Source organism: Lynx canadensis, chromosome B3 (assembly GCF_007474595.2).
Source record: "Lynx canadensis isolate LIC74 chromosome B3, mLynCan4.pri.v2, whole genome shotgun sequence".
Taxonomy (NCBI): domain Eukaryota; kingdom Metazoa; phylum Chordata; class Mammalia; order Carnivora; family Felidae; genus Lynx; species Lynx canadensis.
The window spans coordinates 29694948-29710014 of record NC_044308.2 but is presented as its reverse complement, the minus strand read 5'-3'; the positions used below and the strand labels follow the sequence as shown (position 1 = coordinate 29710014).

Here is a 15067-nt window from a genome sequence, read left to right as displayed (position 1 = left end):
CCTTCATGTGCACACTCACAGAGCACCCACAGACACCATCCAAAAGCACACACAAGCCACTCTCCATGTCCCTGTGCACAGCCATAGGCCTGTTCACATAGGTGAACATACACACACCAAACTTTTGCCACTTGTGGGCACACAGGGCCACTGCACCCCTACCTCACCTCCCAGGTTCCTCGTTACGGTAGAGAGAATAGAACTCAGCATGGGCAGCCTCAGCAGGGAGCCTCAGGCCTGCTGCCCAGTCACCAAGGTGTGGGCACACATAGACACTGACACACATGTACATGCTCACAAGTGAGGACACACGCATGCAGGCTCCCCCCTGCTCCCTCTCACACACGCATGTACGTATGCACACAAGTCCAGGCTATCTCCCCTACATACTACACCCCAGTTCTCCACTTGTGGGGTCTCTGGCCACCCTGGGGAAGGTGTCTCTCTGTCTGGAACAGCTTTTGCAGACATTACAGCCCCTCTGGCCACAGAAAAACTAAAAATAGCCAGCCTGGGGCCAGTCTCAGCAGGTGCCCTGCACACATGAGGCAAGTCCCAGCTCAGAGTGGTCACCTGCTTCAGCCCCTTGATGCAGAGCTAGCTTTTGGGGCTGGCTTGGGAGACCAACTGTCCACTCAGGGCCCCAAGTTTAGAATCCTAAAAGCCTGAGACCCCGGGTGGCTGGCTGGGCAGATAGAGTACAGTCATGCTCTATTTCTGTGGCCAGAGCCACTTCTCAGAGCCTGTCGAAGAAGACTGAAGGAGCCCTGCTTGTGGGCTGGGTCCCCAAAACTTGGGAGATGCACATACGTGTCCCAACCTGTGAGAGGGAAACTGAGGCACAAGGAGGAGAAGAGCTTGCCTGGGACTCCCAGGCCCAGCCTGGCCTTAGCTACGAGCTGGCAAGCCCTCCCCTTCACAGCTCCATTTTGTGGGCCTTTCCATTTTTCAATTCTTCGGAGAGTTTGCAAAGATCCTTCATCTCCAAGCAAGAAGTGTTTCTGTGTGCTGCTGGCCTGTCCCATCCTGTCCAGGTGCCACCCTCATCACTAAGGCCTTGTGAGGCTGAGCACATGTCCCCAGCTGCCTTCCCAGCAGCCATGGGCTCAGCCAGTCAGAGAGTCTCCAGCCTGGGAGGAGACCCTGGGACAGAGAGGTCACCGAGCCTACTCTCCACCCCACCTCTGCAGCTTCCCTGACAAATAGCCTCCAGACTCTGCTTACATATCTCCCTTGATGGGGACCTTACTTCCTTTCCATATAGTCCCTCCATCTGGGGACAGCTATGCGCTACCCATGGAGGAGAAGTACCTTTGGATGCCGAGGTCAGCATGACACCCCTACCCCCCATCTCCATGCAGGATCTGTGGCTCCTCTCAGCCGGGCAGCCCTACAGAGTGGCTCCAGTGACTAACCACCAAGTCTGCCTTTGTCCTAGACAAACAGCCTTGACCCTTCAGCTCAGGACCAGTTTCTGGTGACTCAGGCTGCCTCCTTTAGATACCCCCAAACTCTCACGGAACTTCTACAGTCTATTATAGTAGGCTAATCAAAAAGACCAATGCCTTTCCCTCTTCCTGGCATGAGAAGCTCAGGAGAAGACCTCCAGTGGGGCTCTCAGGCCTGCATGCTGGGCCCTCATTCCAGTGGCCCGTCTCTGCCCACACGCATCCCCTCTGCCTTCAAGTCACCCTCATCCCCAAGCCTGGAGTGCTGTCTTCCACCGTTCACTGGCTTCATCTCCAAGGTCCATCACCCAACTTCACAGAGATGATGACCACCTCCCACTCGGGGCCCACCCCCAACACCCGCCTCACCTTCTTTCTCTGCTCCTTCTGCCTCTCACGGAACTCCTCGAGGCTTCTCAGCTCCTCACGCAGGGCCAGGGCCAGCTGGATGTGGGAGCTGCCCACATTCTCCATTTCTGGGGGCAGAGCATGGAGGCGTGGAGCCCCGGCCTCCCACATACTCACTCCTGCCTGGACTAGCCCAGCCTCAGCCCCATACCCCCAAATCCTCTGCCAGCCTCAGAGTGCTGTGTGCAGCCTGAGCACCCCACCCCCGCCAGGATCTACCTCCCTCCCTCTATGGGGACAGGGGTGTTCCCAGAAGGTCCTGTCACCCTGCAGCCTGGGGTTGAGGACAGTCGGGACTTACGCTGCTTTAGGGAGTCAAAGGAGGCCCTCAGGGAGCTGTAAGACAGAAAGGCCAGGATCAGAAGAAGGAGGGCACAACAGATCCTAAAGCCCCCACTGGCCCCAGGGACGTTATGTTTGGTAGGATGGCCCTAGATTGCTCACACACACTGACCTAGGCGCAAGGGACCCTCTGGTCAGACCCAGTGACCATCCACTCAGCCCCTTCTGGAAGATGGAGCTTCTCTTTGGAAATGATAAAGCCTTCAAACCTTTCCACTGTGCCAGAATGTTCCTGGCTTCTGCATGTTTTCAAGGCCCTCCCTCCCTCAGTGGGGTCCCTCCCCCACGAGGTCCTCACCTGCCTTCAGGATGAGCTGAAGTAGGAAAGAGCAGCATTCAGACCTGGCTTTAGGCAAGTGGCCTGGAGGATGTTTTGGAAGAAGCTGGATGGGGAAGGCAAGCAGGACAGGGATACCAGAGGAGAGAAATGTAGGGTCTTAGGGTAGTATGAGCAGAACATATAGGTGAGGACAGAGAGAGGCTGTCCCTGTCGCTGGCTGGGGTGGCTGAGCAGACAGTGGTGACATTTCTGAGAGGGGACCCAGGAGCGAGGACATGACCCATGAGCAGTGTACAATAGGGTGCATTAAGCTTGGAGTTCCTGAGAGAACCCCTCAGGAGGAGTCAGGAGGCAGCAAGGTGGCCATTCTAGAGTAGAGACATGGCATTGTCCACTGCAGAGGGGATGCCAGGGAGGGCAGGAAGGGGAGAGGCTAGCCCGGGCATGGGGGGTGGTGAGGAACATCCAAGGGTAGGGCTGCCAGACAGAACAAATGAAAATAGGGGCGCCTGGGTGTCTCAGTCGGTTAAGCGTCCGACTTCGGCTCAGGTCATGATCTCGTGGTTTGTGAGTTTGAGCCCTGTGTCGGGCTCTGTGCTGACAGCTTGGAGCCTGGAGCCTGGAGCCTGCTTGGGATTCTGTGTCTCCTTCTCTCTCTGCCCCTTCCCCATTTATGCTCTGTCTCTATCAAAAATAAATAAACGTAAAAAAAAAAAAAAAAAAAACAAATGAAAATACAGGATGCCCAGTTAAATTTGAATTTCAGATAAACAGCAAATACTTCTTGAGTAGAAGTATCCCCCATGTAATACTTGGAGGATACTTACATTTAAAAAGTATTTATTGTTTATCCGAAATTTGAATTTAACTGGGCGTCCTGTATTTTATCCAGCAGCCCTGCCAGGGCCACAAATGGAGCTGGTGCCTGAGCAAAGGTGTTGGAGCCCACCCAGGACAGCAGTCCCGTCTGCTGGTAGGTAATGGGGCGCCATGAGGCAAACCTTTCCTTGGGTCAGAAACAGAACTGGCAGGGGAGAATGCCTCTCTGCAGGTCATTGGATCTCAGGGATAAGGGCCTCTCAGTGGGGTGAGTTCCCCATCCTGGTAGAGAAAGAAGGAGACTCGAAATCCCAGCCTCAGAAAGCAGCAGGGCCTTGGCAGGGGCTCCCTGCTCTGTGCTCCCACATGCATTAGAAGCAGACCCTGGAGCCAGACAGCCTCGGTTCCGTCCAGGCTACTCACTCTGTGGGACCTCGGGCGAGTTACTTACTCTCTCTGTGTCTCAGTTTCCCCTTTTGTAAAATGAGGATAATAGCACAAACACGATGTTTGTGAGGAATAAATGAATTAATATGTATAAAGTACCTTGTCGGGACCCGGTTGCTGTTGTGCAACCCTCCCCTGAGCCCACATTTGCACACCCCTGTCCTGAACTTGACCTGAGCTGGCCTCTAAACTACCCCACGTAAGAGCTTACCAGTTTCCCCACTTATCAGGAACCTCCCCAGTTTTGCTTTCAGGTAGGGGTTCTCTTGAGGTAGCACCATAGGCTGGGCTCCCTTCTCACCTCCCCAAACCCCAAGGCAGGAGGGGCAGCCTGTGTTCACCAGCAGGTGTGTGGGCATGTGCCCATGGGTGCCAAGTCTCCAAGTGCGCAGAGAGACGGTGTGCAGGCATTGCAGACTGGACCTAAGGCGGTACTTGTCTGCTCTCTCAGGGGCAAATATCTCGGCCTGAGTTAACTCTGTCCCTTAACCAAGGATGCAAAGTAAGCTGTAGCTCCTTCTGCACCTGGAGGCTCGGTCAGTCGAGGCAGAACGAGAAACTGGGGCCAGAGTGTGGCCAGGCTTGCTGTGGTCACACAGAGGCAGCAGCGAGTCACCCAGGCTCTGGCCACATCCTCTGCCGCTCTCTACCCAGCCAGCCCTGTGCTCCCCTCCCTGCCTCTCTGCCAAGTGGCACGCACGCCCCCTGGTGGCCATATGGCCTCATGACGCCCGCCAGGGACAGCCCTGGACTCTGGCCCTCCTGCCAGGGTCCCGCAGTCCTTGCAAGGCAGGCTTTCCAGGGGGCTCCCTCCTCTCATTGGACAGTTAGGGAAACTGAGGCCAATGAGGATCAGCAACCTGGTAGAAGTCACGGGGATCCAGGCCTAGAAGAGAACTGTGTGGGGTCTGTCTGGTCAATGCCAGGCCCCTTGCCCTAAACTAAGTGGATCTCAAAGGGTGGTCTGAAGACCAGCCACATGACCATCAGCTGGAAACGGGTTGGAAATACAGATTCTTGGGCTCCACCTTAGTCCTCGTGAAGCAGAAACTCCGGGGTGGAGCCCAGCACCCTGTTTTCACAAGCCTCCGGGTGCTGATGATGTACATTCAAATGTGAGAATGGCTGGCCTAAATTATTTAATCCTCACAGCTCTGCCAGAGAGGGTCTCATCCTTATCCGCATTTTACGGGTGAGAAAAACAAGCATCAGCGAGGTGAAGAAAGTGATCCACGGCCACACAACAGGTAAGATGGCAAGGCCAGCCCTCTGCTTCTCACCAGAGGAAGGAGGGGTGACTGCCAGGGTGACCCCACCTGCCCTGGGGATGAAGGGTCAGGACTCTTCTCTGACTGAATTGATGCCTTGCCGGTGGCTACACCCCCAACCCCTCTGCCTACCCACACACTCATGTCCTGCCTCAGTCTCTCTATTCACGGTGAGAGCCTCTCCAGACTCAGTGGGGCCCCTCCCCCACCACCAGCCCTCACCCACACCACCTTCAGGCCCCAACTACTTCACGACCACATCTCCTGCCAGAACTCAGGGCCTGAACACCCACAGCCTGGTCTTCACCTCTTTTTAGATCTCACGGCTCACAGACACCTCAAGTGCAGTGTCCAAAACTGGACTCAGCTCCCCACAAAACTCTGTTCTCAGCAAGATTCCCCTCTCAGCAAAGGCATCGCCCTCTACCTGGCTGTACACACCAGAGACCAGGAGTCATCCTTGTCTCTACCTTCTCCCTCCCCCTGCACTATCTTCCTTCTCACCTCCTAAATCTCTTATCCATCCACCTCACTGCCGCCACCCTGGCCCCTGCCTCATCAGCTCCATGCCTCCAGCTTCACCTATTAGGCCTGTTTTCTGGGCTACCTGGTCACCTGGCCACCCACCAGTTCCTTCTATTCGCCATGTTCATTCTTGCCTCAGGGCATTTGCACGTGCTGATTCCTTATGTGCAACATCTTTGCAGGTCTTCTTCTGTCTCTTCTGGGCACTTGTCCCTGTTGTCACCTTGGGGTGATGCATTGAGTATCTGTTCCTGCACTGACCTGTGAGCCCACTAAACAGGGGCAAGGGCTGGTTCTCCTCCCCACCTTGTCCCCAGGCTTGTAGTCCAGGGCAACAAATTCAATATTTGATAAATACCAAGTCCTTTCTCAATCCCAAACCTACCCTGACCCACCCTCCTTGGCCCATGGCCCTGGGGTGACGGTAAGGAGTCACAACCTCCTGGGACAGCTGGTCCTTCTCCCTACACCCCTCCCTGCCCCCCAGAATGGATTCTGGGAGCCCCTGAGTCCATAGCACTGCCACGTGGACATTCTCCGTTCCCACCCAGCACAGTCCTGATGGTGACAGAATCCATTCTCATCTTGGGCTCCTGTTTGTCTGCCAGCTTGCTGCCCCTTGGGGCTGCACGGATGAGGCCACCCTCGTTCTACCTGGGACAGTGGGGTAGGGTTGCAGGCTATGAGCCCTCCATGTTCCCTACCTGCTCACCTCTGGGCTGTGGTCCTTCCCGCCCAGCCCCATGCATTCCTGGTGCTGGGGATCTTCCAGCCACTACAGCTCCACTCACACAACAGGGCCCAGGACACCACCTCTCTTTCTTGGCCCCAGACTTTCAAGAAGGTAGTCTCTGTTCTATGGGGGAGGGGGTACTTCACTGTTCTTGGGCCCAGAGGCAGCCCACTGTGGGTTAGCCACAATTCTCCCTTGGAGAACAGCCTTCATCTCTGATCTTGTGAAGGACTTGGGGAGCATTTGAAGTTTTCCTCTGCTCCATGAGACCCAGAAAAGATGGCGTCTTGTAGCTTGCCTCCCTCTTGCCACTAGGACCTCCTAGAGTTTCTCTTCTATTGTGTCTCTCTCGCACGGTAAGGGCGGGGCCCCATGCAGGCCTCTATCCTGTGTTATCTGCCACCAATGTCCTCAGGTGTGACTCATCCCATTGTCCTTTTTTTGACTTGGCTGTCAGGACACAGAGCCTGAAATGCCATGCTCAAACACGGTCTAAATTGCCAGTGTAAACATGTCCTTCCATATCCTCCCCACCACCTCATACCCCTGCCTAGACATGCCTACCCCTGCCCACCTACTGGCCAGGAGGCTCCTGCCTCTCAGCTTACAGGAGCAGACTCTTCTCACCTCTGTGCTGGAGGCTGGGCCTCACTGAGCTGGTGTCAGAGGACCCCTGATGGGAACAGGGCCTGCCTCTCTCCCTCTAACACCAACAGCATGTCTTCATTTTCTGAGCTCAGAAAAGAGATCATGAAAAAAAAAAACAAAAAACAAAACCGCTTCTGACAGGAAAAGCACAGCATTTTAGGCAGTGGCCAAACAGTGAGGCGGGGGCTCAAATTCACAGCCTTTGAGGAGCTATCCTGGCCTGCGGTAGCTGCCTAGGGGCTCACAGGAAGTTGGCCGCAGCCCTTTTAGCCTTGATTTCCTTCCATTTCCAGAATGCCTGCCCTCTGCAGCTGCTGGGAGCACGTGGCACCCCAGCACCCCACCCGAGGCAAGATGAGGACTGGACAGGGGAGAAATGAGAGCAACCAGCAGAGCAAAGGCCTGGAGGCTGGAAGGGAGAGTCCAAGCGAACTTTCTGCAGAGAAGGACATGGAGTTTAAGCTTGGATAAGCTTGGATAATGGATATCAATGGATAAGCCCTTCACTCATTGAACAAGGTCTTTAAAATGCATTGAGAGGGCTTGTGGGGATCCCTTAGTTTGGGGACTGGGTCTCATATGTGTGTTCTCCATTGCCCCTGCCCAGGAGGTGTTTGCTGAGTCCGTGTGTGAAGGAGGTGAATGTTAGAAATTATTTAACGATGGGGGGAACCTCCCTTTAATGTATATGGCTGAGCCTCCAGGCCTGAGAGAGGTTTCCGGCCAGGCTGAGGTCAGAGGATAACGCAGAAATGCAGCATCTTCTGGCAGCAGAGGTCAGGGAGACTGGCCCACTCTGCTGTCTTTGCTCTCACTGGGCTTCTTCTGGGGTCACGTAACCCCCCAGCTTTTGTTCTCCCCACTTGCTCCTGCCCAGCCTGTGCACCCCCCAGCCCTCTACTTGCCCTCCATAGAGCTAAGAATGAGCATCTCACGGGACCCAGGAGGGCTGGCCGTGGGGAGGCTGGGAGCTCCACCCTACCAGGGGATGGGCCCTAGCGGATGAGCCGCCAGCCCCATGCTGAATAGCAGGCCATTCCCAGGTGCAAACCTCAAACACAGCCCCCACAAGTCTCCATGAAAACAAGGAGGTGACCCATGTTGTCATGGCCACCCTTCACTCTCCCCACAAAGAGCCCTCCAGGTTGGTAGGGGACAGGGTGACCTGGTCTAATCCAAGACTCTAACAGTCACACAAAGCTGAGTGTCTGGGAGGACCTCCTAGAGGACGTAGGGCATGAGAAGGCCCTAAAGGGAGGCTCTAATGCAAAGGATTGGGAAGGTTCCGCTCAGTGTGTTCGAGTCTGGCTTCAGGGTGGTAGGACCATTTATTTTACATTATTTTTAAATTCTTGAATCCTCCTAACCCAGCATAGGGCATGACACATAGTAGGTGCTCCATGAATGCTTGCTGAATAAATGGATGGGTGATGGATGCTTGGTCCCCAGTTAAAGAAAGGAATGACTGAAGAGTCTTACTAATCCTTGTACATGCCACATGGCTCAATAGCAACACTTATTGAGCACCTAGTATGTGCAGTCAGCTGAGCTGGGAGCTGCATAGGGCATGACTCTGAGGGAGGCAGCAGGTGAACTGAGATGGATTCAGCTCCTGCCCCTGTCACCCACTGGCTCTGAATGTGTCCTGACCTTGCCCACCTTCAGCAAGGTCTCTGACATCTCCCCTCTGTCTCTGTCTCTCCCAGGAGGTGCCCTCCCCAGTCCACCCTGTTCTGACCATCGGAGCCTAATGGTGAGCTTGGGGCCCTGCTGGCTCTCCCCCACCACCCCCGCCTGCTCTGTGCACATCCCTGTGCACAGGGATGTGGGTTTTATTTCTGCCTTTCCTGCTGCTGGGCAGACTGACCCATGGAGCCTGGTGTTTCCGGCCTAGGCTCCAGCTCCTCCTTGGTGGGCAGCAAGGCAGACCTTGACTCTACCCCTTGCTCTGGGCTGGGACTCTACCACTGATGCTCCCACCTTAGATGAAGGCTGACCCTCCAGTGATACTGGCTTCTAGCTTTCTGGGCCAGGGAGGGGCTGGGCCTCAAAGGAAATGGTCTAGACCACCAAGTCAGGCTTCTCAGCCCTAAACTAAATAGGGTGAGCCCAACTTATCTGACCTACACAGGGGCCGGTAAGACCATAAAGAACCCCACTGTTTATTGAGCATTGCCATGGCCTGGTACTTTCTGCTTGACATCGTGACTCCAGAGCAGCTCCTGGGGGCGACTCCTCTTTCACAGCCCAGCCCAGGAGTCAGCGAGGTGTAGCGACCACCCCACTGCCACACAGTACATGGGGCAGGGCAGACCTAGCCCCACTTGGCCTCTTACAGCCATGCAGGGGATCAGGACCACCTAGAGCGTTCCCCTGGCCACTTCTTAGTCCTACAATGGGGCAAGATACTGTGTACCTCCTGCATTTCCCGCAGTCCACCTGGCTCCCCTTCCATTTCGTTCTCTTTTTCAGTGGCTTCTCCTTCTCTGTTTAAGTCCCCAGTGACTCACAGGCTTCTGAGTATGAGTGTGCCCTACAGCCTGGTCTCCTGTCATGGCCCTGCCCGGAACACCCTCTCTATCCAACCCCCAGAAGAGGTGACCTTTCCCATCTGGCTTGGGTGGCCAGGAAGCAGAAAGGGATGCCTCCTGGGTCGTACTCCCTCAGCTCCCCTTCCCCAGGGAAGACAAAGAAGGGTTACATCAGACTTTCATTCATTCCTTACCATGCCCTGAGCCCTCCTCTGCACCCAGCCTGCATCTAACCCCAGCCCTGTCCTGTTTATCGGTAAACAGCCCACTAGAATGGGCAAATGAGAACCAAACTCAAATTGCCCACAGTCACATAGCTCATAAAGGCCAGGTGGGGACTAGACCTCATGCATTCTTACTTCTAGGGCTGTGTTCGTGCTTTCTGGTCCAAAGCACAAACCTTTGGGCATTGAGCATTAATCTCCCCTGGCTCACACCACTTTTAAACCTTCCTCCAGCTCTTCCTGTGTTCTCTCTGGCTCCAGTTTGGAAGCAGAAACCAGGCATGGTCCCACATATCTTTAGAAGACCCAGAAAGTGTTGTATGTTCAAGGCTCAAAATGAGGGAACCTGGGTTCGTTCCAAGTTTTGGAGCTGACAGCCTTTCGGGTCACTCCCCTTGTGCAGAGCCAGATACTCATAGGCTTGACCTCCAAGGGGTTGCTATGGCAGCTGCAGACCCCATAGGTGGGGCTCCTGGGTAGGAGGTGCTCACCCAGGGGGAGACTCCACATCTTCACAAGGCAGCCACAAGACTTACTGTTAGAAAGTCCCTCAGGGGCTCTCAAATCATCCTGCTCTCTCTACTGCCTCCCTATCCCCCAGTCTGCACACTGGGACCCAGGCCTCGGGGCTGGAGAAGACCCCTGCTTCACAGCAGAACTGCTCCTATTGTCTCCCCTTTGAGCCGGGCCTGAACCCGGCTCTATTAATCCTTTGATGAAGGTTGTATTATTATTCTGCTCACTGTTGAGGAAATGGAGGCACAGAGAGTGTCAGTGGCCAGCCTGAGATCCCACAACTGTTGGATGATGAGATGTCTCTGGAACCCAGGTGTATCCCCTCCCGCCACTGTCTCTGGCCACACCTGTCCCCTTGAAGCCCAGGCTAAGCCAAGGCCACAGCGGGGCTTGAGCAACCAGTGGAGGGCCCGTCACCTGGCCCTCAGGGCTCTCAGGACTTGGGTGGAGGCTGTCCGGGTGCCGCTGGCTGTGCTACAAACCCCTGAGGACAGTCTCTGCCCCCAGCCCAGAGTCTTCTCGGCACTGAGACAGCAGGGTGTTCTCCCCTACACAGAACCTGACCTCACCCAGAATGCCCTGTAAGCCAAGAGACTTGTCCTCCAGGCATCTCCGCCCTGGAGCCATCCAGACCCTTCCAGGTCCTCCCAGGTCCACCCCAAGCCAGGAAGTCCTAAACCCCATCCAAGGGCCCAGAAGTGCCTGGACAAGGAGGAGGGAGCCCAGGGCACGGGGCCTCTTACTTGATCTCTGTCTGGCCGCCTGCCTTCCGGGCGATCTGCACCAGCTCCTTCCCATACCTCTCCTCTGCTTGGGCCCTGCAAGAACAAAGTGTGGTCACTGTCCCTCTACTTCTGCTGGCTGCGGCTCCCTTAGATATCTAAGTGGTGGAAGCTGAGGGTCCACTCACTCAGCCTCTTGGGGCAGGCTGAGCCTGCAGGCCCTCCTTGACAAAGTTTGGCTCCCAGCCCTCCTTCCAAATACATGTTGGGCCAAATACCCGCACATCTGAGGGGACATCAGATCATTTGCTCATGAGGGGAGGCCCTGGCTGGGAAAACCAGGAGAGTCACACTTCCAACAGCAGGGTGGCCGGGCTGTCTGTTCCCACAGAGCCAGGAGGACAGCCCACGCCCTGCCGGCCCTCGCCCAGTGACTGGCTCACCTCTGCCTCAGCAGCTCCTCCACGTCCTTGCACATCTTCCTGCCGTCGAGCAGCCGCTGCAGCAGCACCTCATAGCCTGTGTGGGCCGTGAAGTCCCTGCACTGGAACACGAGACAGAGGGACGCGTGAGTGCCGCTGTGTGGGTTGGGAGGGGCACTGAGTTGGGGGTCCTGGCAAGGACTCCGCTGACATCCAGGAAAAGTCTGTGTCCAGCGTCTGGGGCCTGCCCTGCCTGTCTGCCTCCATTCTCCCACTCAAAGACGAGCTCTTGGGCTTCAGGATGTGGTTTCGCACCGCGGGGCCCCTGTCTGTGGGGGTGCCAGGTGTGTGAGCCCTACGCACCATGGCGCTCACAGTCTGGGACACATCAGCTTCATACAAGATGGCCACGGGGAGGGCCGGCTCCAAGGCCTGGTAATGACAACCCCGTAGGGTGCCCAGCAGGGCCCGTTTCTGTCACATTCCCAATAACCCTATTATCTCGGTTGTCCAAGTGAGAACACTGAGGCACGGATGGGTACGGTGTGCCCATAGTGACACAGCTTGGCAGCGGTAGGCCTGGCGTTGGACCCAGGCTGTCAGGCTGGAGTCCGTGCTGTCTGCCTCTACACCGCACAGCCTCTGCGAAAAACTGCACCAATCGTGTCTCCATCAACAACTGTGCGCCAGATGCCACGCCAGGCTCTGTGTGGGCTCCCATAACCGTCTTGTACCCACCTGGCAAGGTGGGCATCGAGAGTGACTTGCATCAGGATGCAGGCACATCCTAACACACCCAGGACACCTGACACATGCTTAGCACCTTAGGGCCAGCCCTGAAACAGGACAGTGGGGAGAGGGGCATTTGGGAGAGTTCTCCTGGATACGACTGCCCCTCTGCTGCCTGGCACTTTCTCAGCCTGTCCCAGGGCTCCTGACCAATCTGATTCTCCTTTCTCACCCTTGGAATGCATTCTGAGCTGCTGGTGCTGGACTTAGTCCTCATAGTCAAGAACTATAAGAGTCGGTCTAGGGAGTGGGTCTTGGGGCCAGGCTGCACACGTGGCTGATTGACAGAGGAGGGAGATTGATCCTAAGAGAAAGTAGTGAAACATTACGCTGAGAGCAGGGGCTTCTGTGTGTATTTCTTACCTGAGCCTGGCCCCCACATCCAGTCTTGGGGAAGGACCGCCCCCCAGGATGCTTGGCCAGGCAACTGTAAATTGAGGCAATCCCTGAGATTCAGCACCTAGTCTGTCTTCTTTTCCATCCCCATGGACCCCCAAAAGCCTCAGAGACTGGAGAAAGGGTCCCTGCTCTCCTGAGTGCACACACCATAGCCCCATGTCAGACCTCAGCAAATCAGTGGGGCTTTCCCAAGGCCACACCTTGGGGGAGGTAAGTCTAGTCCATCTTAGAGTCAAGAGCTGATGGTGCACCTTTCCCTGCCCCATGTCTTTCCTCAAATGCTGTGTATGGGCATGTAGAGAAAGTCAGGAGAGGAGTCTAAATCAAGGAGAGCTTCCCACAGGAAGAGGCATTTGAGCCAGGTTCTGGGAGAGAAGGTGCTGTTCTTCCAGGTCTAAGTAGAATAGACATGGTAGAAAGGGCAGAAATTCCACAAATTGTCCCAACTGGCCCTGTGCCAGGCCCAGCCACCCTCAGCAAACTCAGAATAGTGGAATCTCCAGGCCTATAGCTCACCTACGACCCCAAACTTATTCCCTCCTCCATAAGCATCCCTAGAAATCCCTGAGGCCCAAACTCAGCTGCTGACTGGATCTCAAGCAGTGTGCCTGGGCTCTGGCTGGCTATTTGGGGCCCCAGGGGAAGGAAGTTGTCCCCCTAACTAACCCCTGCCAGCCTGTCCTGGATCAGGCATCAGCCCCCAGGCTGGTGTGGTTGGGCCAGGCTTTCATTTCTGTGGTTTTTGTGAGTGGCCACTTGCCCACTAACTGGTCAGCAGACCCTGGTTTCCCACCTCTCAGCCTCTGCTCTCCCTCCAAACGCCCCTGGCAGAAGGCTACGACAGCCGGGGAGGAAAAGGAATCTGGAGCCTCAGCCTCCTGCCTTCTCCCCCTCCCCACGAGGGAGGCACTCTGAGCTGGACACCACCACTCAAGACTGAATTCCACAGACCACCAAACTGGGAAGCATCTTGTCCAGTGCCCCCCAGTCCCAGGGAAACTGAGGGCCAGAGAAGGGAAGGACCTACCTCAGGAAACACAGGCAGATGCAGGACAAGGATGTGGACTTGCAGGGGCCCTGTCACTCTCCATGAAGCCTCTGGGAGAGAGGGCAGAGCTGGCAGACTCTGTACCCTGCCCCACACCCCACCACAGCAGGTTGCTCTGTTCTTCCCTCCTAGGCCCCTGCCCGACCCCAACTCTCCAGGGAAGCCCCTCCGTCCTTACTGAGACTCCCGGAGTGGAAAGAAGCAAAACCAAACCTACACTGGCCATTCTGTAGGATGCAGAAGGTAGCAAGGCCCTTCAGGCTGGGTCCCCAGGAGCTCAAGTCCCCAGAACGCTGTAGGCTCAAGAATCTTGTCTAGCCTTTGCTCAGAGCCACAGTGGTGCTAGCAGTGGCTGTGGCCAAGTGAGCCACTGTCGCAAGTGACTAGATTGTTCCGAGGAAGTGCTTGGTTCCCCCAGGGCTGCTCCTTCTCAGCACTGCTCCCCTTCCCCCAGCCTGCATCCTCCTCCTTAGCCCCTACTCTACCACCTCCTCCAGGGAGTGGGTTCTGACTCATTATTCAGAGCTGGGCAGAGTCCTGCTCAGACTGCTATTGAGGAAACGAATGAACCAATCATTCAGTTAGATAATCAATCAGTTCTGCAAGTTCACAGGCCCGGGCCCAGCCACACAGTCACCCCTGCCAGGACCCACCCTGGCCTTCCTTCCCAGCACCCACCCAGTTCCACCCTGTGAGTACCAAGGGCTCCATGTCAGCCCCCCTCCTGTACCGGCTGACATTTCCACAATGCAGAAGCCACCAGGCAGGGCCATTCACCTCCTTCCATCTACTCACAGCCTCTGTTGCCTGAAACCCACCCATGGCCTTGATCGTGGTGAAGTCTACCGGCCACACAGTGCACTGTGAACATCACAGGGGTTTTCTCATTGAAAACGCCACACACCCAGGGTGGTTAGGACGGTAAGGAAGATGCCCCAAGGGGGGAGATGACTACCCAAGATCACCCAAATGGTAACGGTCAGAATCTGGAATATGAATCTAGGTCAGCCTGTCCCCAAGCCCACATACCTACACCAGTCATTCAATAGATAGTCCAGCACTGTTTTTCATGTTGAAACATCAAAAACTAGTTTTAAAAAATAACTTTGGAAAATGATTACTCAAATTCTTTCCAGCTTAAATCAAAGCTGTATTTTGGGCTATCATTCAGTTACCATGGATTCACAGAGACCAGCTCTGTGCCCAGGCTAGGTCAGAGAAACTCTTCCCTGGAGAAGGGCCACGTGGGCTCTGCAGATGTGCACACTAAGAACCAGCAAGTGGCCAGAAGCCATGCCCCATCCCCACCAAGTGGCACCTACAGCAAGCCACTCCGGGGTATGACGCCAGGTGGTGAGAAGGTACTGTCCCCTCCTTTGGGAGGCCTGCACAAGCCAGATGTGGGGACTTGCCATCACATTTGTGTGGCTACTCTGGGCCTCCCTTTCCCCACAGAGGAGCCAGATCAGGGCTGAAAGATGTCTCCCAAGGCTCTAAA

General features: G+C 55.6%; 1 protein-coding gene across 3 annotated transcripts in view; it reads right to left on the bottom strand.

Moving 5' to 3' along the window:
* The window catches only part of PSTPIP1 (proline-serine-threonine phosphatase interacting protein 1), a 46959-nt gene that overhangs the window by 15358 nt on the left and 16534 nt on the right, over positions 1 to 15067 (bottom strand). Inside the window, exons 2-5 of one of the 3 annotated variants that reach the window (XM_030317628.1) lie at positions 11355 to 11455; positions 10933 to 11007; positions 2158 to 2192; positions 1818 to 1924 (exon numbers count right to left, since the gene is read on the bottom strand). In XM_030317628.1, the coding sequence (XP_030173488.1) occupies positions 1818 to 1924; positions 2158 to 2192; positions 10933 to 11007; positions 11355 to 11455 (318 nt within the window). Of the gene's footprint in view, positions 1 to 1817; positions 1925 to 2157; positions 2193 to 10932; positions 11008 to 11354; positions 11456 to 15067 lie in introns of those variants that run through there. The other 2 variants (XM_030317629.1, XM_030317630.1) reach the window with 2 other exon arrangements.